The 25884-nt window shown below is 41.9% G+C and overlaps 1 protein-coding gene across 5 annotated transcripts in view; it reads right to left on the bottom strand.

The window, feature by feature from the left end:
* LOC135546400 (lissencephaly-1 homolog A) overlaps positions 1 to 25884 on the bottom strand; it is a 105142-nt gene that overhangs the window by 64569 nt on the left and 14689 nt on the right. For all 5 annotated transcript variants that reach the window (XM_064974786.1, XM_064974785.1, XM_064974789.1 and 2 more), the window contains exon 2: positions 5742 to 6035. In XM_064974786.1, coding sequence (XP_064830858.1) covers positions 5742 to 5773 — 32 coding nt within the window. In that variant the 5' untranslated portion in view covers positions 5774 to 6035. The remainder of the gene's footprint in view (positions 1 to 5741; positions 6036 to 25884) is intronic.

Below are 25884 nucleotides of genomic sequence, written 5' to 3'. Positions count from 1 at the left end.
ATTACTATTGACAATTTATCACTTCACAGTTGAGCTCACCATTGATTGAAATAAACCTTTTTTTACTCTAAAATCGTTAGTAATCCGATGGGTAGGTTTGTACTCGCCACAATTAGTTCTCTCACATCAGCCAAAGACGAGACGATATGAGTTTGGTCGGTTTTCAGTACTCATGTTGAAGGGGGTATGTAGTCTACGATCATTCTCTTCCGGAAGTTTACTCAAAAAGATTAGTGAACCATTCCTTCACCTCATTTTGTCATTACCTTTTTGGTCTGACAGATGTTTACGTGACCCTCCAAATGCATTGTATATTGTCAACAAACATGGCGCCACACATAGCTTAACATTAGGCTCATCATAAATCAGTTCAACCTTCAAAAATGTATTTCAACCACATCATTTAGTTTCCATCACAATCTACTCAATCGGAATGCATGATTTGCACCAGTTCTTGAAAAGATTAATAAAACAAAATAAATTAGCATACAGAATGTATGTATACAGTGGAAATGACAACACGATATATAGAAAATAAGGCACTTAATTTAATAGGAACGCACACGTCCAAAGTTCCTATTTGTAAGGAAAAACAACAATTCACGGAATGCGAGCACCAGCCAGAAAATGTGCCAGGGGAAAAAGGTTTGTGCAAGACTGTGCAAATGTTTGCATAATTCATCTGTGGAAATGCTTGGGATCTCCACGAAGAGAGAAGATTACGGAGCCGGTTAAAGCCTCAAACATAAATGGTCCGCAACAGTGAAATGGGCTACTTTGTGTGAATTAATATAGAAGCGGAACACACCTCAATTCAAACGGTTGTCAGAAAATGAAACTTCTTAGAAAATAATTGGAAATTGATAAGTGGAAACATAGCCTATACATGATTAGCAGGCCGCACGGGTTAACTGTCCCGTTGTGTAATAATCATATTTTATAACAGTGACATCACGTGCATTAAACTTTTTTTTTTAAACAAAATAGCTCACACTAGGATGACCGTTTGAGCTATTTGGAACTCACACGTTAAAAAAGTTAATAATAATACCATAAAGTAGGCTTAGTTCACTTATTGGTCTGTGAGATAGGTGGGTATGTCACAGTCAATACCCAGCCAGCTAATGCATCCCCTTTAGCAGTGGAGGCACCAGTTAAAATGGAATTGACTGGTTTGGCATTAGATTAGAGGAGCCCAGCATGGTTCAGCACTTAGTGTAGGAGAGCAGTATGGAGTGCTATCTAAACAGCTGTGAATCTGCACAGGGAAAGGGAGTGAAATGAAGGTAATTCTGACTGTAGTATTTACCAGTACCACCCAAATCAGTTTCCCCACTCCATACAGAGGCAATGACATGGTACCGATCTGCTGGTTGGTGGGTCAGTGAGCTCTACAACACATGGAGGTGAGGTGTGTTTATGTGTCTAGCTTGGAACTGTTGAGTCAGCTGCAAATGCACACCACACACAAAATATGCATGGTGAACACAATCTGCCATAGATTCGTCATACAACTAATGGCCTCTTCCACTAGTAGCAAGCATAATGGGATTTGGTGGGCTCTGCAGAGGCCACCCCTCTCAGCAGTCAAGGGCAGACTAAACTTACCAGGTGTTACATTGTTCAGCTTGAGAGTTAAAAAAAAAAGAAGAGAAATGGGGTAGAGGAGAGCGCAAGAGGGAGAAATCAAGAGAAGGGGCGAGACCAACGAGGGAGAGTGGGGGAGCACAGGCTTTAGATTACCAACTCATGTATTCAGCTTTCAGCAGCAGAGAGGACTAGCAGCAAGATCCACAAGTCAGGTTCAGTTAGATTAGCCTGCTGAAGTACACTACATGCTTGTGTAATGTATACAAAGCACATTTGTCCAACGTTTAATGCACTAGGTTCAACAAGCAAAAAAATCCTCTAAAAGGAACAGGTTTCAAGAAATATGCTCTGAGAAATGCATGTCATCATGGTCTGAGCACCAGCATTTTTCAGTGTAGTTAGAACAGTTGTGTCCCACACAATCAGGTCTGTGCGTATCTGACAGGCTGGATATTAGAACATATTAATGATGGACCCCTTGCCAGCCCACCCAGCCAAACTCGATACCCAGCCCACCAGGAGCACGCCACAGGGGTGAGTGTATGTAGGGGTGAATGTGTAGACAAGGTGGACAGGTGTGAGCCATTTCCCATAGGAGCCAGCTGCCACACCCAATACAGAGCACAGGGAGTGATTGAGCTTGTTGTACCACTACAGCAATATATCTGCCGACAAAATGTGTTCATTTGATGACGTCTCCATGTTTAGCATATTCAGGAACGTCAGTTGACAATTCCACAGGGAGAGACGAGAAGCTTAGCTATCCCAAAAAGAAACTGAATGGGAAAGTTACGCAACAATCAAGAGTGAAAAATGTCATTGATAAAAAAATAACAGGCCTCCATTTTCCAATCAGTCACATAGATGCGGCTCAAAGGCCTGTGTGAGTGTGTACTGTATTCAGGTTCCCTTCACTGCTATTCTGTACCATTAGCCTCAGCCTGTACATTCATTTAGCCTGAGCCTGTACATGTACTTTCACTGTTTATTAATAATCTGTAACATTCATGATGCAGCTACACCAGAGCAGTCACAGCCAGAGGGGGCTGCTGAGAACGAACACAGTCACATGAAACATATTTGACTAAAGACCTAGAAAATACTAAGAAGTTCTTTGTGAAGCAGGAAAAAATAGACGCTTTAACGTCTTCCTCATAATAAGGGGGGGGGGCTCTGTCGTGGCCTCTGGGCTTGAATCCACTGACCATGGAAAAACAAAATACGTGCTTTTCATTGGTTCTGGAAATAAGAATAGAAAAGGACTGGTTGCAAAACAAAATATTTTGTAATCGTAACAGCTGATAAAAATAGGCCTGACACCTAAGACAAATATTTTTCTTTTCAGAATAAGGCTTCTCACTTAATATGTATATATATATAAATAAAATTTACATCAGTGAGGAAGACCTCCAAGAACCACAAAGTTTCTCAAAAAAAGTCTAGTCTTACAAAACCAGCACACAAATGTCTTCCCCATTCTTCCTCCCTGAACTAACAATCTCTATGGTGACATGTCTTATATATCAGTGAGCAAAATGCATTCTTCTTCTACTAGAATTTCTCTTTCAAAAAGCATCAGCAATTTATAGAAGCTTTCACACATGCCCTGAAGAACCATCTCTCTCCAGCTCAATCTGACAGTTGAGTTGAGACAAAAGCAATGGCAGAGGGGAGGAAGTTTTAAATAGAACGGGAACAAGATCCATTTGTGTGCGGCTTGATAACAAACCATGAAGAGGGTGAGGGAGGGGAACAGGGGTCATAGATTATTGAGGAGGCCGGGGCAGGCGGGCAGTCAGCTGGTAACAGTCACCATTTCCCTCCAGTCAGTCCATTGTTTTAGATGTAATGACTCAAGATGTCTACCCGGTTTCCCACCAGAGTTCACAGAACAGAGCGGGACCGGCGGTTGGTCTGTCACACAGATTGGAGTGGGTGTTTTACTGTCAAGAGCCTTCTCTTAAAACACCAGGGCCAACAGACTCCACAATAGATGGAATGCAACAGATGCTGGTCCTCATCGGCCTGGCGGCTTGCATGGAGCAATGGTCCCATACTTGTTTCCTGTAGTGCGTGTCCGGGCATTACATAACGGAGTAGAAGGAGAAGAATGTGAGGAGCGTGCTCAGTTTTCTGATTAAAGAGCATGGAGGATTAGAATTCCAACCGAACACTCAATAGCGATACTGAGAGTTCCTTTGGCCTCATGTCTTCAAAGGCTAAACTAAAACAGTTTCAAGACAATGACGAGTGTTCTGTTATGTCATGTGAATGACCGACACATTCATTGTCAACCCATCTCATTACAGATAAGGTAACAGCAACAACTTACTTCATCAATGCAAATAAAAGATGCATTGTTAGGCTAACTCTTCCTAACACAATATTACAGATACATTTTCAAAACGCAGATTAAACCATTTCAACCGGTTATTTTTCTGCTTCAATAGAGTGATCAGGGGCATGCAACTCGTTTTCCTTCACACAAAGTACATTTAGTGCAACACATTTGGCAAAAAATAGCTTCAGATGACAACAGAAAGGCAATGCTATTTGGCCAGCAGCCACACATAGCTAGCTAAGTAAATTAGCTTATAATGAAAAGGCTAGGTATTTTTTTGTATGACCATAATATTTCTAATGTTTATCAGAAAAATGTAGCCAGCTACATTTCCTAATGTTTTCTTCAAGTTAATCTAACATTCTGAAAAAAGAAAAAAAAGTACTATGAGAAAGGTGGCTCCACAACAGTCAGAGCTCTGTCTGCTGATAGAACGCCGGTTCGTGAATGTAGATATTTCATTGATATCGAGAGCTTATTACATGTTTTATCTGCGTTTACAAAACACATCGATATAAAACATATCAAGATATAAAAACACAAATATTTTTCATTCCTGCATTAATGTGACCCCAGGAATTAGTGTTTTAATTAAACACATAACCTTTGACATCTCACCCCTCCTATAAATCTGAAATACCCTTACCCCAGGCCGAGCTCAGATACACACACACCCCTTCACCTTCTCATCATGCATCTGATCTGACACAGAGCTGTGTTAACCCTATCCCACACCTCAGGAGTTAATTACCAGGTTCATAGACACCACAGGGCAACTGACACCGCAGGGATGGTTACACACCTACCCTGTTATTTCTGGCTACAATAGTGTCTCCCCTGTATTGGCTTCAACATCGACCCTGACTTACTGCACAGATGAACACATCTGTGTGTGTGTGTGTGTGTGTGTGTGTGTGTGTGTGTGTGTGTGTGTGTGTGTGTGTGTGTGTGGAACTCGGCAAATCAATGCCTCTGGCTAACGATTCGCGGGACAACACACATGGGACTGTCTGGACTTCCACAAAGTACAAAAGCCATTGTATACCTCAGACCATTTCCTTGGCCACAAGCTAAAGAGATCTCCTCTGCACTAGGAATATTAGGCTGTGTCATCATCCACATCCTTTGTTATATTCTGCCTCATGCTTCATTTGGGGTTACAGAGGCCAAACTGAATAGTGATCAATAACATTTGAGACAGGAAGGAGGAGATGAATATATTTGGGCTGGGGACCTCAGGGGTGTCTGGGACCCAAGCACCCCACCCAACTACAGATCATTGATTCTTCCTGGATGGGCCTGATAGTTTTAGTTATTATTGTTCACCTCAGTTGGTCGGTTTCAAAAATCAATGCACATCTTGTGCTGTGAGCGAGTTGGCATTTTCCTTCACTACATCCATGTCTGTCTGATGAGAACAATGGTAACTACTAGCTAGAGATATGTTGCTTTGTGTCTCTGGAATGGATCGAATGGTTAACAAGGCATAGAAGGTTTGCACTTTGCAGTGGGGCAAGGAAGGAAATGCAATTTTCAGTGTTCACCTGCTTTCCCCACTTTGCTGAATACAGATGCATGTATTGAGCTCATGGGGCTTCTAGCCCACCTAATAAAGACATTAACCAGCCACAGTCCCTGATAGTTACTGCTGATGTCACAGGTACTGCTGATGTCACATGGCTGTGTTATTCAAGGTGGCTCTAGGGAACAGCTGGTGGTGGATATCAAAGACAGGGCATCTCAGCAAGTTATTGCAACAAAATTGTGGGTTGTGTGTTTTAACATGGTTGGTCGTGTATGTGTTACTCACAGTTCGTCTCGTTGCCGTTGTGACAGCACCATGGTGGCAGCAGGGGTATGTGGGCGGGGCCAGGGGTGGTCGAGCACAAGGCGTGGCTTGCAGCTGCTTCAGTTTCCCCAGTCAGAAGATCAAATCAGTTCAATCTAATGAACACCAGACACACTGACAGTGATTGCGTTCCGATGCACAACAACGACGCCGGCTGACTGGGGGATGGAGGCTCTGCCCCCCAAAAGCTCTGGCTCCAGGAACAAGACGAGGATAACGCCTGCAGTAGGGTTACCAGTCAGTTCTAAACCGCATCTGGAAAGAGAAAGAGCAGTAAGAATATGAGCATGAGAGAGAAAGTCGAGGGAGAGAGAAAAGGAGAGCGAGCGGTCAGTATTATGCATGACAGACACCACATAGAACTGGGGATGGGGACGAGAACATTCATATGACAGTAAAGATCATGTGTCGAAAGCTGAGGTGGGCACATTTTTGGGCACAAGGATCGCGCCGGGATTTAGAAATTAAACGGAGGGACACATTTTTTGCGGCTTGGCTGGGTCGTGTTTTGGAGAACTCACGGCTCTCGACCACCCTCTCCCACGTCCGTACGGGAGTTGCAGCGATGGGACAATTGGATACCACGAAATTGGGGAGAAAAAAGGGGTACTTCCTCCAGCCCACGAGACAAAAAAACTACAATGTGTGCCCCTTTTTACTCCAATTTTGTGGGCCCCCCTTGGTCTAAAGCCATCTCGTCACAATACTGAGAACCAGAAAGATATGGAGAGGTCACAATAATGCAGCTGACCTCTTGAATCAATAGACTGTAATATACTTATTACAGTCTATTGGTCAACACAATGTGACACCCAGCAAGAATTCAAAACATTCTCATTTCATCAGGTGAGTCACCTGTACAACCCAATAACCCCTCTTCTTCTAACTTCCACCACCAACAACCCACTACTCCAGCCCTATGAGGTAGCCTGGTCATGTCACGGTGGCAGTTCAGTCTGGAGCCCTTGGTTCCCCCTGTAGGGAGACCCTGACAAATGCAGGATAGAGAGATGACCCAGATTCATCCAGCTGAAGGCAGCCCACTTCCGTTCCCATTACAATGGCTGTCCAATAACAGTAGAAAGCAGGACAGACTAATGGCCGACTGTACAGCCAAATCTCCAGGCAGACGAACTAATTTTGGGTCTGAATTGGCTGATAACAAATTAAATAAACTGACAAGGGCTTCAAAACAACAGGGCTCAAATAATTGAATCAATCGCCTTTTTAGTCTCATGGTTTCTAATAGAGGTCGACCGATTAATTAGGGCCAATTTCAAGTTTTCATAATCGGAAATCAGTATTATTTTTTTTACACCAATTTAAAAAACCTTTTACACCTTTATACTTTATTTAAACTTATCTTATAAAAAAATCTTAATCATAATCACCAGTTAACTACACATTGTTGATGATATTACTAGTTTATCTAGCGTGTCCTACGTTGCATATAATCGATGCGGTGCGCATTTGTGAAAAAGGACTGTCGTTGCTCCAATGTGTACCTAACCATAAACATCAATGCCTTTCTTAAAATCAATACACAGAAGTATATATTTTTAAACCTTCATATTTAGCTAAAAGAAATCCAGGTTAGCAGGCAATATTAACCAGGTGAAATTGTGTCACTTCTCTTACGTTCATTGCACGCAGAGTCAGGGAATATGCAACAGTTTGGGCCGCCTGGCTCATTGCAAAGAATTTTAGAATAATAATGACATAACATTGAAGGTTGTACAATGTAACAAGAATATTTAGACTTCGGGATGCCACCCATTAGATAAAATACGGAACGGTTCGATGTTTCACTGAAAGAATAGAAGTCTTGTTTTCGAGATGATAGTTTCTGGGATTTGACCATATTAATGACCAAAGGCTCATATTTCTGTGTGTTATTATTTTAAAATTAAGTCTATGATTTGATATTTGATAGAGCAGTCTGACTGAACGATGGTAGGCAGCAGCAAGCTCATAAGCATTCATTCCAACAGCACTTTCGTGCGTTTTGCCAGCAGCTCTATGCAAGCACAGCACTGTTTATGACTTCAAGCCCATCAACTCCCGAGATTAGGCTAGTGTAACCCGGTGGGAAATGGCTAGCTAGTTAGCGGGGTGCATGCTAATAGCGTTTCAAACGTCACTCACTCTGAGACTTGGAGTGGTTGTTCCCCTTGCTCTGCATGGGTAACACTGCTTCAAGGGTGGCTGTTGTCGATGTGTTCCTGGTTCGAGTCCAGGGAGGAGCGAGGAGAGGGACGGAAGCTATACTGTTACACTGGCAATACTAAAGTGCCTATAAGAACATCCAATAGTCAAAGGTTAATGAAATACAAGTGGTATAGAGAGAAATAGTCCTATAATAACTACAACCTAAAACCTCTTAACTGGGAATATTGAAGATTAATGTTAAAAGGAACCACCAGCTTTCATATGTTCTCATGTTCTGAGCAAGGAACTTAAATGTTAGCTTTCTTACATGGCACATATTGCACTTTTACTTTCTTCTCCAACACTTTGGTTTTGCATTATTTAAACCAAATTGAACATGTTTTATTATTTATTTTAGGCTAAATTGATTTTACTGATGTATTAAATTAAAATAAGTGTTCATTCAGTTTAAGTTTTTTTTTTAAATAGGCAGATTAATCGACTTTTGTGGTCCTCCAATAAAATCGGTATTGGCGTTAAAATCATAAATCGGTTGACCTCTCGTTTCTAAACTATTACTTAATTTTATACACACTCAAAGTAAAAGGGCATGAGTGCTTCCAAGCATACAGGAAAACATACTACACTCAGGAACCAATTGATACTTGGGATTAACCTGAGTTTACAACCAGGGCCATCCGCCACGGTAAGCCTCTTAGTCTACTGGGAGCAGGATCACGTCGTCTCACCCAGACCAGTTAACAAAACACAGCTGTTAAACGCTAAGGGGGAATCTCAAAGTATTTTCCTTGATTCCTGGGCTTCTTCTCCTCCAATGCATTCCTCATGTCCCTACCCCTCATTTCCTTCTCAACAACGACAGAGGTAAAAAAAAAAAAATAATAATAATTATTTTACCTTTATTTAACCTCTTGAAACTCCCCATCCCGGATCCGGGATTGTGACTAAGCCTCAGGCTCATTAGCATAACGCAACGTTAACGATTTCTGAAAATCGCAAATAAAATTAAAATAATGCGTTTGCTCTCAAGCTTAGCCTTTTCTTAACAACACTGTCATCTCAGATTTTCAAAATATGCTTTTGAACCATAGAAATTGACTAATTTGTGTAAGAGTATGCAAAGCTAGCATAGCATTTTGTGTAGCATGTAGCACGCAACATTTTCACAAAAGCCAGATAACCAAATAAATAAAATCATTTACCTTTGAAGAGCTTCTGATGTTTTCAATGAGGAGACTCCCAGCCACATACCAAATGCGCAGTGTTTCCTGAAAGCGTCTGTGTGTAGGAGAAATCGTTCCGTTTTCTACATTGCGCCTGGCTAGACAAAACTGAACCGAAAATGCAGTCACCTACAACGTGAAACTTTTTCCGGATTAACTACATAATATCGACCGAAACATGGCAAACGTTGTTTGGAATCAATCCTCAAGGTGTTTTTTCACATATCTCTTCATTGACATGCAGTTCGTGGAAGCTTGCTTCTCTCTCTGTGCCCCATGGAAAAATACTGGCAGGTGACTTTTGCGCACCAATTTCGGCGCAGGACACCGGGCGGACACGTGGTAAATGTGGTCTCTTATGGTCAATCTTCCAACGATCTGCCTACAAATACGTCACAATGCTGCAGACACCTTGGGGAAACGACAGAAAGGGCAGACTCATTCCTCTTGCGTTCACAGCCATATAAGGAGATCATGAAAGACAGAGCCTCAAAAATCCTTGTCATTTCCTGGATGCCAAGTCATCTTGGTTTTGCCTGAAGCTCACGTTAAAGGGCACGCACAGAGAAGATATTTGTATTTCTGGACACGTCAGAGTGTTTTCTTTCGAACAGTAGCAATTATATGCATAGTCGAGCATCTTTTTGTGACAAAATATCTTGTTTAAAACGGGAACGTTTTTCTTCCAAAAATGAAATAGCGCCACCATAAGTGTAAGAGGTTAACCAGGCAAGTCAGTTAAGAACAAATTCTTATTTTCAATGACGGCCTAGGAACAGTGGGTTAACTGCCTGTTCAGGGGCAGAACGACAGATTTTTGTACCTTGTCAGCTCGGGGATTTGAACTTGCAACCTTTCGGTTACTAGTCCAATGCTCTAACCACTAGGCTACACTGACAAGAGCATTGGAAGAGAAGATTAATTCCAGAATTTGCTTCAACATAGCACCCAGGACAAGGTGACCCAAAGGCACAGGGCCCTGTGTTAACTAATATTTGTGTTTTATTAGGATCCCCATTAGCTGTTGCAAAAACAGCAGCTACTCTTCCTGGGGCCCACACAAAACATAATACAGAATGACATAATACAGAACATAAATAGACAAGAACTGCTCAAGGACAGAACTACGCACATTTAAAAAAAATATTTTAAAAGGCAGACGTAGCCTACATATCAATGCATTCAAACTATTTTGGCAAATAGGGGAGAGATGTAACTAGGTCGGCCGATTATGATTTTTTTAATTTAACCAGGTAGGCCAGCTGAGAACAAGTTCTCATTTACAACTAGTTCCACATGGAATAAACAAGCATACAGTCAATAACACAATAGGAAAGTCTAGTGTGTGCAAATTAAGATTAGGGAGGTAAGGCAATAAATAGGCCATAGCGCCGAAATAATTACAATTTAGCACGGAAGCAGTGTTGTATGGCATTCATCTGGAGCTTAGTTAACAGTGTCCAAAGAAGGGCCAGAAGCGTACAAAATGGTGTCGTCTGCGTAGAGGTGGATCAGAGAACAACCAGCAGCAAGAGCGACATCATTGATGTATACAGAGAAGAGTCTGCCTGAGAATTTAACCCTGTGGCACCCCCATAGAGACCGCCAGAGATCCGGACAACAGGCCCTCCGACTTGACACACTGAACTCTGAGAAGTAGTTGGTGAACCAGGCAGTCATTTGAGAAACCAAGGCGGTTGAGTCTGCAGATGAGAATGCGGTGATTGACAGAGTCAAAAGCCTTGGCCAGGTCGATGAATACGGCTGCAGAGTAACGTCTCTTATCGATGGGGGTTATGATATCGTTTAGGACCTTGAGCATGGCTGAGGTGCAACAATGACCAGCTCTGAAAGCAGATTGCATAGCGGAGAAGGTACGGTGGGATTCAAAATGGTCGTAATCTGTTGACTTGGCTTTCGAAGACCTTTGAAAGGCAGGGTAGAATAGACATAGGTCTGTAGCAACTTGGGTCTAGAGTGCGGCAGCTTTCCAATCTTTGAGAATCTCAGACGATATGAAAGAGGTTGAACAGGCCAGTAATAGGGGTAGCAACAATTTCGGCAGATAATTTTAAAAGAGAGGGTCCAGATTGTTTAGCCCGGCTGATTTGTAGGGGTCCAGGTTTTGCAGTTCTTTAAGAACATCAGCTATCTGGATTTGGGTGAAGGAGAAATGGGGGAGGCTTGGGTGAGTTGCTGTGGGGAGTGCAGGGCTGTTGACCGGGGTAGGGGTAGCCAGGTGGAAAGCATGGCCAGCCGTAGAAAAATACTTATTGAAATTCTCAATTATAGCGGATTTATCGGTGGTGAGTGTTTCCTAGCCTCAGTGCAGTGCGCAGCTAGGAGGAGGTGCTCTTATTCTCCATGGACTTTACAGTGTCCCAGAACCTTTGAGTTTGTGCTACAGGATGCTAATTTCTGCTTGAAAAAGCTAGCCTTAGCTTTCCTAACTGCCTGTGTATATTTGTTCCCGACTTCCCTGAAAAGTTGCATATCACAGGGCTATTTGATGCTAATACAGAACGCCACAGGATGTTTTTGAGCTGGTCAAGGGCAGTCAGGTCTGGAGTGAATCAAGGGCTATATCTGTTCCTGGTTCTACATTTTTTGAAAGGGGTATGCTTATTTAAGGTGAAGAAAGCACTTTTAAAGAATAACCAGGCATCCTCTTCTGACGGAATGAGGTCAATATCCTTCCAGGATACCCGGGCCAGGTCGACTAAAAAGGCCTGCTCGCTGAAGTGTTTTAGGGAGCGTTTGACAGTGATGAGGGGTGGTCGTTTGACCGCGGACCCATTACGGACACAGGCAATGAATGAACAACGAACACTTATTTTAATATAATACAATAAATAATGAAACATGTTCAATTTGGTTTAAATAATGCAAAAAAAATAAAAATTAGCAGTAAAAGTGCAATATGTGCCATGTAAAAAAATGAACGTTTAAGTTCCTTGCGCATTACATATGAATAGTTCCTTTTAACTTGAGTCTTCAATATTCCCAGTTTTAGGCTGTAGTTATTATAGGACTATTCCTCTCTATACCATTTGTATTTCATAGACCTTCGACTATTGGATGTTCTTATAGGCACTAAAGGTATTTCCAGCCTAATCTCAGGAGTTGATAGGCTTGACGTCATAAACAGCACCGTGCTTCAAGCATTACAAAAAGCTGCTGGCAAACGGAAGAAAGTGCTGTTTGAATGAATGCTTATGAGCCTGCTGCTGCCTTCCACCGCTCAGTCAGACCGCGCTATCAAATATCAAGATTTAATTATGAAACACACAGAAATACGAGCCTTAGGTCATTAATAATGGTATAAAAAAACAGATTACCGATTATGAATCGGCCCTAATTAAAATCGGCCATTCCGATTAAATCGGTCGACCTCATCATTCAATATATTAGTCAGTCAATTTCCACTTGTTGCTTTTTTGCAAGAGAAAGGGAACCCTTTGACAGAGCAGCAAGAGTAGTACCTACATCAAATCTAGAGACAAAACGTATAAAAGCAGAGGTTGCCTAGTCAATAGATTAGGGCTGTCCCTAACAAAACATCTTGGTTGACCGAGATCTGTTCTTTCGACCAATTGATTGGTAGACATTTTTTTTTAAATGTGTATTTTTCCATATATAGACACACCCTATGTTTGAATAAAATCCACTATATGTAGGTTACTGTCTGATGCTTAAGCACAGCAATTAAAAATTGAGACAAATTAAAGGAGCCAGAGATTATAGCTTAACCAGAAGACAGCAAAATCCTGTTCCAGACCCGCCCCTCTTCCTGCTGGTGGCATTCCCAGATTCTGCCATTAGGCAACTTCTAGTTGACGGTAATATGCTACAACAGCGTTGCCAAGTTATCATACCATTTCTACTTATCTGCGTGCCTGTTATTTTCATTTAATGTATAATGAAGCCTTCATATCTCAAAAACATTGTCATGTGGTTAACCAAAATCTATCTAAATCTACTCTTCAGGGAGTACCTGGGATAGGATGAAGTAATCCTTCTCACCTCACACCCCCCCCCCCCCCCTTGAATGATTTGGATGCTCTATTGTGGAGTGGCTGTTCCACTGATGTCATAAGGTGAATTCACCAATTTGTAAGTCGCTCTGGATAAGAGCGTCTGCTAAATGACTTAAATGTAATGTAAATGTAAATGAAAATACATCTAAAAGTAACTTCTATTACCATTGCCAATAAATACAAACATTGCAGCCCACAGTTAGAATAAAAAATATATATCCTATAAGTCACATTTGCTATGCATGGCCTGTCTGCAAGGAACTTTCAACATTGTATCAACTATTAACTTAGGTCTGGCCTGACGCTTGCTCTAGCAAACTGGAACAATATTATTAAATATTCTAGGCCCTCAGTTTACTGCACCAGTGAGCTCCTGACAGACACACACAGCAGTAGGCTATCTGCATAAGTAAATAATAAGGTAGGCCTTTATGACATTTCCACCGGATCTGAGCTTGACATTTTGTTTCACCTTTCATGCTGAGTGGTTATAGAAAGAGAAAGGTGGAAAGATTGCTCAAATTGGCAATAGTTCCTCAAAGTAGTCTTTTTTCAATTATTTAAAAACGGACTTCCTTTACCTTTTTGAGGCAAAGAATAATTACTTTGTCTGAAACTCACCATCTCTATCAGAAATAGTATCAGATCCCCAAATGAGTACATGTATAAGCCTACATTTGCGAGCGGGCAAGGTAGCCTAGGCGTAATCAGGTGCATGTCCTTAAACAAGATTAACAGGAGCGCTCCAAACAAAATAATGACTAGATGTACAAACCGTAAATGGAATGAAATAACTTAACACTTTTGTCACAAGTTTAACCTAGGTTGTGTACTCTGCAAACAACGTGTCCACTTCTACAACGCTGAAAATGTAATAAATGAAATGCATTAAAATAAATGACCCTTACCAAACAAACATTGTAGATAAGAAAGTAAGGTAAATAAGGGTAAATGTACAACTGGCAAGACTGGTGTGCCATCCCTGCGGCCTCAACAATGGAATAGTCCACTCAAACACGTGTCTCGTGTGCCATAAAAAAAAAATTGTTGCCACAGCTCACCTAACAAAGTTGACGAACAGCCAATCAACCCCCCAAAAATATTTAAATTGTTTTTTTTACCAGTCAACTAAATGGGGTCAGCCCTTCAATAGATTCTACACAAAACCAGCAATGAGGAATACCGGAATCAATAAAACACAGAAACAGTGGTTCTTTATCAGCGGTTGGTGGACTTGACACTGGTGTAGCAGGGCAGTCAGAACTGGCTGTCAGCAGCAGAGAGCTAGAGGAAAGATACATGGGGCTTTGGCTTTGAACTCTGCTGTGAATGTGATGTGCCCTGGGCACCACCTGACCTATGAACACTGATGTCATCACCATGCCAGCGGTAACTACCCTGTCATAATACACTGACTGCAGGGGGAAAGTCTCAGGAGTTTATTCAGTGAGGTGAATCGTTCACAACTTTACAGATAGAACACTGCATTGGTTGCTCCCATGTTTCATACACTCCAGGCAGGGGCTCCATGGCTGGCAACATGAAAGCAGTAGGCTTGCTCTGGATAAGAGCCTGCTAAATGACTGTAGTGCAATCTAACATGTTGATTACCCAAACTAGATGATTTTTTACTATTAATAGCTAGCTTGTGTGTGTAATTTGTGTATCGTGGTCGACATTGCAATTTACCATTCTAATTACAGTGTTGTCAGTAGTAAATACACTGTTGGAGCTAGTGTTGTCGCAATACCAGGCCAAGTATCACAATACCAAGTAGTATCGCGATACCAGAGGAAAAAAATAATCTGTTCTAGCGTTCTGTTCGCCACCTCCCCCAGACGCTTGTTCCCATTTTCTAAACGTTCTGCGCATGTGCTTTTCAATAACTTGTCACTGAAATTCACAATTCACACGCAATAGAACACATTGAATTTCACTTCATATTGTTCAGTGTATAATAGGAAACTGCATAGAATGACTGATTTGCCAATATTTGTTAACCTCTCTGCGCACCGAACCCGATAGCAGGATTAAATTCGACAAAATACGGTGATCGCTACATAAATAGTCATTAAACATTCATGAAAATACAAGTGTCTCACATGGGTCGAAAGCCTAGAATCTTGCCAATCCCACTGCATTGTCAGGATTAAAAAAGGATTTACTGCGAAAGAATACGATTATCCGAGAACAAAGCCCCATTTAAAAATTAAAAATTAAAAAAATAAAAACTATACTGCTCAAAAAAATAAAGGGAACACTTAAACAACACAATGTAACTCCAAGTCAATCACACTTCTGTGAAATCAAACTGTCCACCTAGGAAGCAACACTGATTTACAATACATTTCACATGCAGTTGTGCAAATGGAATAGACAACAGGTGGAAATTATAGGCAATTAGCAAGTTACCCCCAATAAAGGAGTGGTTCTGCATGTGGTATCACAGACCACTTCAGTTCCTATGCTTCCTGGCTGATGTTTTGGTCACTTTTGAGTGCTGGCGGTGCTTTCACTCTAGTGGTAGCATGAGACGGAGACTACAACCCACACAAGTGGCTCAGGTAGTGCAGCTCATCCAGGATGACACATCAATGCGAACTGTGGCAAGAAGGTTTGCTGTGTCTGTCAGCGTAGTGTCCAGAGCATGGAGGCACTACCAGGAGACAGGCCAGTACATCAGGAGACGTGGAGGAGGTCGTAGGAGGGCAACAACCCAGCAGCAGGACCGCTACCTCCGCCTTTGTGCAAGGAGGAGCACTGCCAGATCCCTGCTAAATGACCTCCAGCAGGCCACAAATGTGCATGTGTCTGCTCAAACGGTCAGAAACAGACTCCATGAGGGTGGTATGAGGGCCCGACGTCCACAGCTGGGGGTTGTGCTTACAGCCTAACACCGTGCAGGACGTTTGGCATTTGCCAGAGAACACAAAGATTGGCAAATTCGCCACTGGCGCCCTGTGCTCTTCACAGATGAAAGCAGGTTCACACTGAGCACGTGACAGACGTGACAGAGTCTGGAGACGCTGTGGAGAACTTTCTGCTGCCTGCAACATCCTCAAGCATGACCGGTTTGGCGGTGGGTCAGTCATGGTGTGGCATTTCTTTGGGGGGCCGCACAGCCCTCCATGTGCTCGCCAGAGGTAGCCTGACTGCCATTAGGTACTGAGATGAGATCCTCAGACCCCTTGTGACCATATTTTGGTGAGGTTGGCCCTGGGTTCCTCCTAATGCAAGACAATGCTAGACCTCATGTGACTGGAGTGTGTCAGCAGTTCCTGCAAGAGGAAGGCATTGATGGCCCGCCCGTTCCCCAGACCTGAATCCAATTGAGCACATCTGGGATATCATGTCTCGCTACATCCACCACAGACTATCCAGGAGTTGGCGGATGCTTTAGTCCAGGTCTGGGAGGAGATCCCTCAGGAGACCATCCGCCACCTCACCAGGAGCATGCCCACGCGTTGTAGGGAGGTCATACAGGCACGTGGAGCCTCATGGTGACTTGTTTTAAAGGACATTACATCAAAGTTGGATCAGCCTGTAGTGTGGTTTTCCACTTTAATTTTGAGTGTGACTCCAAATCCAGACCTCCATGGGTTGATAAATTCGATTTCCATTGATAATTTGTGTTTGATTTTGTTGTCAGCAGATTCAACTATGTAAAGAAAAAAGTATTTAATAAGAATATTTCATTCATTCAGATCTAGGATGTGTTATTTTAGTGTTCCCTTTATTTTTTTGAGCAGGGTATATCAAATCAGTATGGCGAGTAAGTCAGGGAAAGCTAAATCTAAGTCTAGATATACAGATGTACACACAATTTTAGAAGAAATTGATCGGGAGACAGAAGTGAGACAGATTGTTGGAGGATGATTAATTTAGCGATTCCCAAATGGAGGAATATTTTTTGGAAACGGAGAGGACAGCATTTTGGACTGGTAAGTTCTTCTCATGCTAATGCAGTTGTTTGAAATTAATAATATAAAATATTAGTGATTCTTTACAATTGTAGTAGCAATATATAAAAAATGTATGTAATGAAATGTGAGATGCACGTGTCTGCTGCCAAACCCCACATGAAACAGCCTATTTGAGGCTGTTGAGGGGAGGGCAGGCCCACAATGGCCAAAGTGACATGGAGACAGTAGATCTAGCAGGTCTATAATAATATATTCAACCTTATGTTCCCCGTACTCACACACACACACACACACACACACGTTTATTATACCTGTTGATACAGGGCTCATATGTGAAACTATTCTAACTGAACATGTTCTTTCACAGTGACAGTGACACTGACTCCGAATGGGAGCCCCCAGTGCCAAGGTGCCCATCCCCCACTGAAGCTGGTTCATCCAGCTCCTGCCACAAGTGGTGTTCATATGCCCAAATGTATTTCTGCAGGCATGGATGTGCCTCAGGGCCAAAAGGGCACAGCATTTTTTTTAAACCTTTATTTTACTAGGCAAGTCAGTTAAGAACAAATTCTTATTTTCAATGACGGCCTAGGAACAGTGGGTTAACTGCCTGTTCAGGGGCAGAACGACAGATATGTACCTTGTCAGCTCGGGGATTTGAACTTGCAACCTTTCGATTACTAGTCCAACGCTCTAACCACTAGGCTACCCTGCCGCCCCGGAGGTGGAGGCGTCGTTGTGTTCTTTGCAAAATGAAGTCGCCAATCACCTGCACCACATGCTTGGTGACCCTCTGCTTTGCAGCAGAAAGCGACTGCTATGGCACATGGCATAATATTGTGTAGGACTGAGGGTCTTCCAAATATTGAAAGTGTAGTTAACCTTGTTATTTTGTTATTTATTTTATTAAATGTATTTTGTGTTTTTTGGAGCGGTGTGTTAGAATACCATTTTGGTATTTTGTATATCGTGATTTGCTTCAAAATGTATAACTTCACCAATTCGGCCACTTGGGTACATTTGGGCAACTTGTGTGGGTGACTTCATGCTAAATGTCATGTAGCTCACCCATTCCTGAAGTTATCAGTCAAACTTTGCACACCTACCAGTTGCCCTCTTGTGTTATCCATCAAAATTATCTCCAGCATCCTATTCTAGTACATACGAAAGATGCTACAACAATAAACTGAAAACGTATGCTCTTCCTTTCTCTTTTCCACCAGATCTACTGTGTTATATTCTCCTACATTCAATGAACATTCCAACAAACTTCAGAATGTTTCCATTCAAATGATAACAAGAATAACAAGAATATGCATATCCTTGCCTCTGGGGCTGAGCTACAGGCAATTAGATTAGGGTATGTCTTCAGGCGGAAATTGAGAACAAGGGATGCAGCCATAAGAGGTTTAAGTGACTTGCCTAGTTGAATAAAGGTGTAAAAAAAAATATATTTTTTAAATCACCAAATTAGTGTCCAAAAGTATCTATTTACAATTGTTATGAAAACTTGAAATCGGCCCTAATTAATCAGCCATTCCAATTAATCGGTCAACCTCCAGTAAGGAATCAATATTCTAAGAATGTCTCAATTCACAGGGAAACTTTCGTGGTCAACACTCCACTGACACTAAAAACAGGAAAACAATGTTTGAAAACATCTAAGTAATGTCAATAACTGTTATAACAAAAGCAGTGTTTGTGATTGTTACGGATACAGGTATCCTGTGGATGTGTCCTGTGTTCTTTGCTCTCCTTCTCCCCTCACAGGTGAAAATCATCACTCCCCAATCAATCATCAATCAGAAGACACCTCCTCCTGTTTCCTACCCAATCACAGTTCCTTTCCCTTGGTTTAAAAACCCTGTCAGTTGGTTTGCTCTTGAGCTCAATCTCTCTGTAAATGCCATATATCTGTAGATCGCTCTGTTTCACCCTCTCCTACTATGTCTCTATCGCTCTTTATGTATTGAGCTCTCTGTTTGAGCACCTCCATATCACTTTGTCCTCACCTGTGAGTATTGTTTTTGGTTATGGTGTTTGTGTTTGTTTGCTGGTAGAAAAGGGGAACCAAGACAAGTCGCCCATGGGCATACACTACCCGTAGGTAAACTTTGTTAAAAACACTAGTTTTGTTGTTGAAATAGGCTAGGCTAGTCCAGCTTAGGGGTGTTTTGGATGCTTATTGTTTCTTTCCTTGGGTCCAGCTCAGCCCCCCCCCCATTACCATGTGTTTGACAGTAATTTAGTTGTCTGTGGTTATTTCGTTCTCACTTGTACTTTTTCACTATTATAATTTGCATGAGTTATGTTACGGGTTTCGTTACATCTCCCCTAGACTGTCGGCCAAAGGGGATTTGTAACGGTGATGCAAGTTCTCTCAGCCTTCAAACAGTGAGGTGTAGGTGAATTTACAATATCTTGATTTACAATCAACTAAGACTAGCAGGCTAGTTGACATCTGATTATAAATGTAAGAATAATGAAAGCAGCAAGCAGATTAACTGTAGGCCTACAATAGCATATCAAAGATCAAAATCTAGAGAGATGTAAGCATGAGTCAACAGGCTAACAGAACCCAGCAAATAACCGTTGAATTTCTTAATCTTAATCCTTACAATAGTAATGTACACTGATATTGCATTTAGTCAATGCCTTTCTTAAGTCCAACAAAGCCATGAACAAAGGAATGGCAAATGCTTCAGGGGTACACTTCTATGGAATGATGGAAACAATGGGTGGCGCACACGTGCTATTTAGCAGCATGTAGTATTTAGCAGCTCTACCATACTGTGCCAAACATAGAATACAGCAATAGGGATTTAGAAGAATCCCTGCCCGGGGGCAAGTCCAATATCACTGCATTCCCTTTCCCAGATTCCCACATCCAAGTACCAATCACAATAGCATGATTCCTTTGCTGTCGCCACCCCCACAACAATCCAAATTGGCTTTGAATATAGAGTACATTAAATGTTGAAGCCCTGGGCCTGTACTCAAAGCCTCTTGGTTTAGGAAAATCTAGGATCAGGTCTCCTGTCTATTTGAAAAGCTAAACTGATCCTAGATCAGCACTAGCTTTATGAATGCAGGGCCCTGACGACCTCTCGTCTGTCACCTGACTGCTGTGGTTATTGGATGAATAATTGGTAAAGGCCAGGGCTCTACAGTGTGACCATTTTACTTGCATATGCGCCAAAATATTTTGCTGTGGGACCTGGAATTTTTTTATTTAGGAGCACCAGCGCACGTGGAAAAGTGAAAATAAATCAGATCATAATTGTTGCAATGATTACTTCCCTTTGCCATGGAGAATACAGTGACCACAGATTGACACTCATCTTTGCATCACTACTCGAAAGAAAAACGTGTCACCTCTTTTTTTCAATTGGGCTCCAACAATTCTTTAGCCCTAGTCATAAAGGATAAGTCTTACTGGGAGTGGTCTGGTCATGTAATTATGTGCACAAAACACCACATGTCATTTTAGTCCCATCCGAATCTGCCATGTCATTAATTTTTACATGGCAGGTGCGTAATAATTCGAACCAGAATAACACAGTTTTTGGGCAAACTGAGGTCCTCTGATAATACTAGTCCCGTGTGAATCAACATTAGAGAAATTTCTGAGTTTCACAGGTGTTGCTCACGGTTTGAGAAACAAAAAAAAGATTGGATAAACAAAATGCTATGCATAGCCTATATATGAAGGGCTGACATGTATCAACTTTCACAGTGAATGCTATTATTTACAGTACCAGTCAAAAGTTGACACCTACTCATTCCAGGATATCAACTATGAAATAACACATATGGAATCACGCAGTAACCAACAAAGTGTAAAACAAAACAGAATATTTGAGATTCTTCAAAGTAGCCACCCTATTGCCTTTATAAACAGCTTCGCACACTCATTCTCAACCTGGAATGCATTTATATGAACAGGTCTGCCATGTTAAAAGTTAATTTGTGGAAATGCAATTCAGCCAAATAATGTGTTTCAGCCAAATCAGTTGGGTTGTGACAAGGTAGGGGTGGTATACAGAAGATAGCTCTATTTGGTAAAAGACCAAGTCCATATTAAAAGCAAAAACAGATTAAACCTGTCTTGGACACACGTTCCGCTAGCGCACATATGTCAGAGTCAAGGCCCGCGGGCCACATCCGGCCCGCGAGAAGGTTTTTTACGGCCCCTGGGATGATCTTGATTTATTATTAGAACCGGACCGCAGCAAGCCGGCAGCCCGCAGATCTTTTACACGCACCAATACTACATTTCCCACAATGCAACGGTGACGCACCGAGCAGTAGGCTGCTTCATTTCAATATTTATTGGCACAGCAGTCGTCAGCATCACAGTAAAATTAACTTTCAGATACCCATCAAAAATGGCAAAACGGAAGGTGGACACTGAGAACCGGGGGTTTCAAACAAGGTGGGAGTCGGAGTATATGTTCACGGAGGTAGCTGGAAAACCTGTGTGTCTTCTGTGTGGAGAAAGTGTGGCGGTACTGAAAGAGTATAATCTGAGACGACATTATGAAACGAAACACGCGGACAAAAACAAGAATATGGACATGGAACAAAGGCTACAAAAGGCAGAGGAATTAAAACGAGGCCTCAAATCTCGACAGGCTCTGTTCAAAAAAGCCAAATCACAAGGCCAGGCTGCTGTCAAGGCCAGTTTTATTTTGGCAGAAGAGATCGCTAAATCAGCCCGGCCATTTACGGAGGGGGATTTCATCAAAAACTGCATGATTAAAGTTTGTGACGAAGTTTGCCCAGAAAAAAGGCAACTCTTTTTAAATGTGAGTCTGAGCAGAAACACCATTGCCGAGAGAGTAGACCAGTTGTCCATCAATCTAAAAGAGCAGCTTGTGAAAAAGGGAAAAGATTTCATTGCATATTCCTTGGCTGTGGATGAGAGCACCGACATTTCTGACATTGCCCAGTTGTCAATTTTCATCCGCGGAGTGGACTCCAGCCTAAGCGTGACAGAGGAGTTTTTGGCTTTACGTCCTATGCATGGCACAACTACGGGGCATGATTTGTATGAAGAGGTGTCAAGATGTGTAAATGAGATGGAGCTGCCTTGGGAAAAACTCGTGGGTTTGACAACCGACGGAGCACCTGCGATGTGTGGACACAGGAGCGGACTGGTGGCGAAGATACGGGAAAAGATGCAAGAGGAAAACGCGACAGGTGAGCTGACAGCTTATCATTGTATCATACACCAGGAAGCGTTGTGCGGTAAAGCCTTGAAAATGGAGCATGTAATGAGCATCATCACGCGCACAGTTAACTTTATCAGAGCCAAAGGTTTGAATCACCGCCAGTTCAAGGCATTTCTGACGGAGTTAGAAACGGAGCATGGTGATTTGCCTTATCACACAGAGGTGCGATGGCTAAGCCAGGGAAAGGTGCTTCAAAGATGTTTCGAGCTTCGTGAGGAGATTTGTCTGTTCTTGGACAGCAAAGGGAAAGACACAACACAACTCCGAGACGAAATGTTTCTGTGTGAAATGGCTTTTCTGTGTGACATTACGAGTCATCTGAATGCAATGAACTTGCAGCTGCAGGGTCGGGATCATGTCATCTCTGATATGTACAGTACAGTGAAGGCATTTAAAACCAAACTGACTCTGTGGGAGACGCAGATGCGGAAAGAAAATTTGAGCCACTTTCCCAGCTGCCAGACCATGAAAGAGAAGCTCTCTACCAGTGCGTTCCCGAGCGCACAGTTGGCTGATAAAATAGGTATGCTTGCCGCTGACTTTCGACGCCGATTTGCTGACTTTGAAGCACAAAAAAGCAGGTTGGAACTGCTCGGTAACCCATTTGCTGTTGACGTGGAAAGCTCACCACCAAACCTCCAAATGGAGTTGATTGACCTCCAATGCAATGATGCACTGAGGGCAAAATATGCGGCAGTGGGTGCTGCGGAGTTCGCCCGTTTCCTCCCCGACACAATGCCCCAGCTGCGCATCCAGGCTGCTCAAACGTTGTCTATGTTTGGCAGCACATACCTGTGTGAACAACTTTTTTCTTTGATGAACCTGAACAAAACATCACACAGAAGTCGACTTACTGCTGAACACCTCCACTCAATTCTGAGGATTTCCTCAGCTCAGAGCCTTACCCCGAACATTGATGAACTTGTGGAAAAGATGGGACACCACCAAGTATCACCCTCAACCTCAAACAAGTGAACATTACTGTGCAATCACATATTTAGAGTTTTTACTCAGTTCAAGTTTAAAAGTTAAAGTTTAATATTTGTTTTCACTGCATGTTACTTCTCCTTAAACAAAGTGTTGTTTTTGATTAATAGATTTTTGCACTTTATTTTATTGTATTTCAATCCAATTATATTTTAAAAATATTTCAGTTGAGTGGATGATAGAAAATTGCTATTATTGTTTTTTTCTTTGAAGTAAATTTAGCCCACTTTTGCTAAAATAGAAAATATAGGCTACTGATGGTGCCTTGAATACCGGTTTCTTTCATTTAATGTTCATGTTATGGGGATTTTTATATAAAGGAAATTTGTCTTTTGTGTCTGTTGAAAATTAAAGATTACTGACAGAGCCATAAGAAAATATTGCTTTATTTATCTGATCATATTGGAATATATTTGTTAGGTTTTCAGTAGGTTCAATTAGGTTCACTAGACTATATGCGTCATTTAAAAATTTTTCAATGAACATTCGAACAGTCCGGCCCTCGGCTTGTAGCTAAATTTTTTATTTGGCCCTCCGTCCATTTGACTTTGACACCCCTGCGCTAGCGGAACCCCCCCCCCACATTGCGTAAGTGACCACCCGACCACATTGCGTAAGTGGATAGGTGGGGGCTCCTGGAGTGAATTGTGCGCAAAAGAGAAAGGTGGCCATTGTTACTCCCGGCCCTAGTGAAAAGCCAACTGTCCCGGTTGATATATTATCGAATAGATATTTGAAAAACAGCCTGAGGATTGATTATAAAAAACATCTGACATGTTTCTGTGGACATTATGGATATAATTTGGAATTTGTCTGAGTTGTCGTGACCGCTCTTTTCGGTGGATTCCTGGGCATAACGCACCAAACTAACGGAGGTATTTGGATTTAAAAAATATCTTTATGGAACAAAAGGAGCATTTGTCATCTAACTGGGAGTCTTGTGAGTGAAAACATCCGAAGATCAAAAGGTAAACGATTAATTTGATTGCTTTTCTGATTTGTGACCAAGTTACCTGTTGCTAAGTGTACTTGTTTTGTCGAGCGATCGATTAACTTAAACACTTGTATTGCTTATGCTGTAACGCATAATTTCACAATCTGACACGACAGGTGGATTAACAAAAGGCTAAGCTGTGTATCGCAATATTGCACTTGTGATTTCATGAATATTAATATTTTCTAGTAATATTATTTGACTGTGGCGCAATGCTATTCAGCGTTGTTGATGACAATTATCTCGGATCCGGTATGGGTGGTTCAGAGAGGTTAAGGTGAAGTGCATCTTTAATTCTGTGAATAACGCTTGTATCTTTTATCAATTTTTATTGAATATTTCTGTAAATTCATGTGGCTCTCTGCAAAATCACAGGATGTTTTGGAAGCAAAACATCACTGAATGTAACACGCCAATGTAAACAGATTTTTGGATGTAAATAAATCAAATCAGAACTTTATCGACCAAACATACATGTATTGTGTAACATGTCATATGAGTGTCATCTGATGAAGATCAAAGGTTTGTGATTCATTTTATCTATGTTTCTGTTTGTGTGACTCCTCTTTGGCTGGAAAAATGGCTGTGTGTGTTTGACTTGGCTCTGACTTAACAAAATCATATGTTGTGCTTTCGCTGTAAAGCCCTTTTGAAATCAGACACGATGGGTAGATTAACAAGAAGTGTCTTTCATTTGGTGTATTGCACGTTAATGTGTGAAAGTTACATATTTCTAAAAGATATTTTGTAATTTCGCGCACTGCCTTTCCAGCAGAATGTTGTTGTCAAGGGGTGCCGCTAGCAGAACCCCTAGCCATAAGTTAAATAAGCAAAGAAACAGTCCATTATTTTAAGACATGAAGGTCAGTAAAAACGAAACAAAGAACTTTGAAAATTTCTTCAAGTGCAGTCACAAAAAACCATCAAGTGCTATGATGAAACTGACTCACGAGGACCACCACAGGAAAGGAAGACCCAGAGTTACCTCTGCTGCAGAGGAAAAGTTCATTAGTTACAAGCCTAAAATTGCAGTCCAAATAAATGCTAGAGCTCAAGTAACACACATCAACTGTTCAGAGGAAGCTGCATGAAATCAGGCTTTCATGGTTGGATTGCTGCAAAGAAACCACTACTAAAGGACACCAATGAGAAGAAGAAACTTGCTTGGGCCAAGAAACAGACACTAGGACCGGTGGAAATTTGTCCTTTGGTCTGATGAGTCCAAATTTGAGATTTTTGGTTCAAACTGTGTCTTTGTGAGACACAGAGTAGGTGAACAGATCTACGCATGTGTGGTTCCCACCGTGATGCATGGAGGCGGCACACTTCACCAGCATGGCTACCATAGCATTCTGCAGCGATACACGATCCCATCTGATTTGTGCTTACTGGGACTATCATTAGTTTTTCAACATGACAATGATTCAACACACCTCCAGGCAGTGTCGAGGCTATTTTAGTGCTGGCCCCACAATCACCCAACCTAAATCCAATTGAGATGGTTTGGGATGAGTTGGACTGCATCAAGGAAAAGCAG

This window comes from Oncorhynchus masou, chromosome 9 (genome assembly GCF_036934945.1).
Source record: "Oncorhynchus masou masou isolate Uvic2021 chromosome 9, UVic_Omas_1.1, whole genome shotgun sequence".
Taxonomy (NCBI): Eukaryota; Metazoa; Chordata; class Actinopteri; order Salmoniformes; family Salmonidae; genus Oncorhynchus; species Oncorhynchus masou.
The sequence above is the reverse complement of the archived record's forward strand: the minus strand, read 5'-3'. Positions and strand labels throughout refer to the sequence as shown.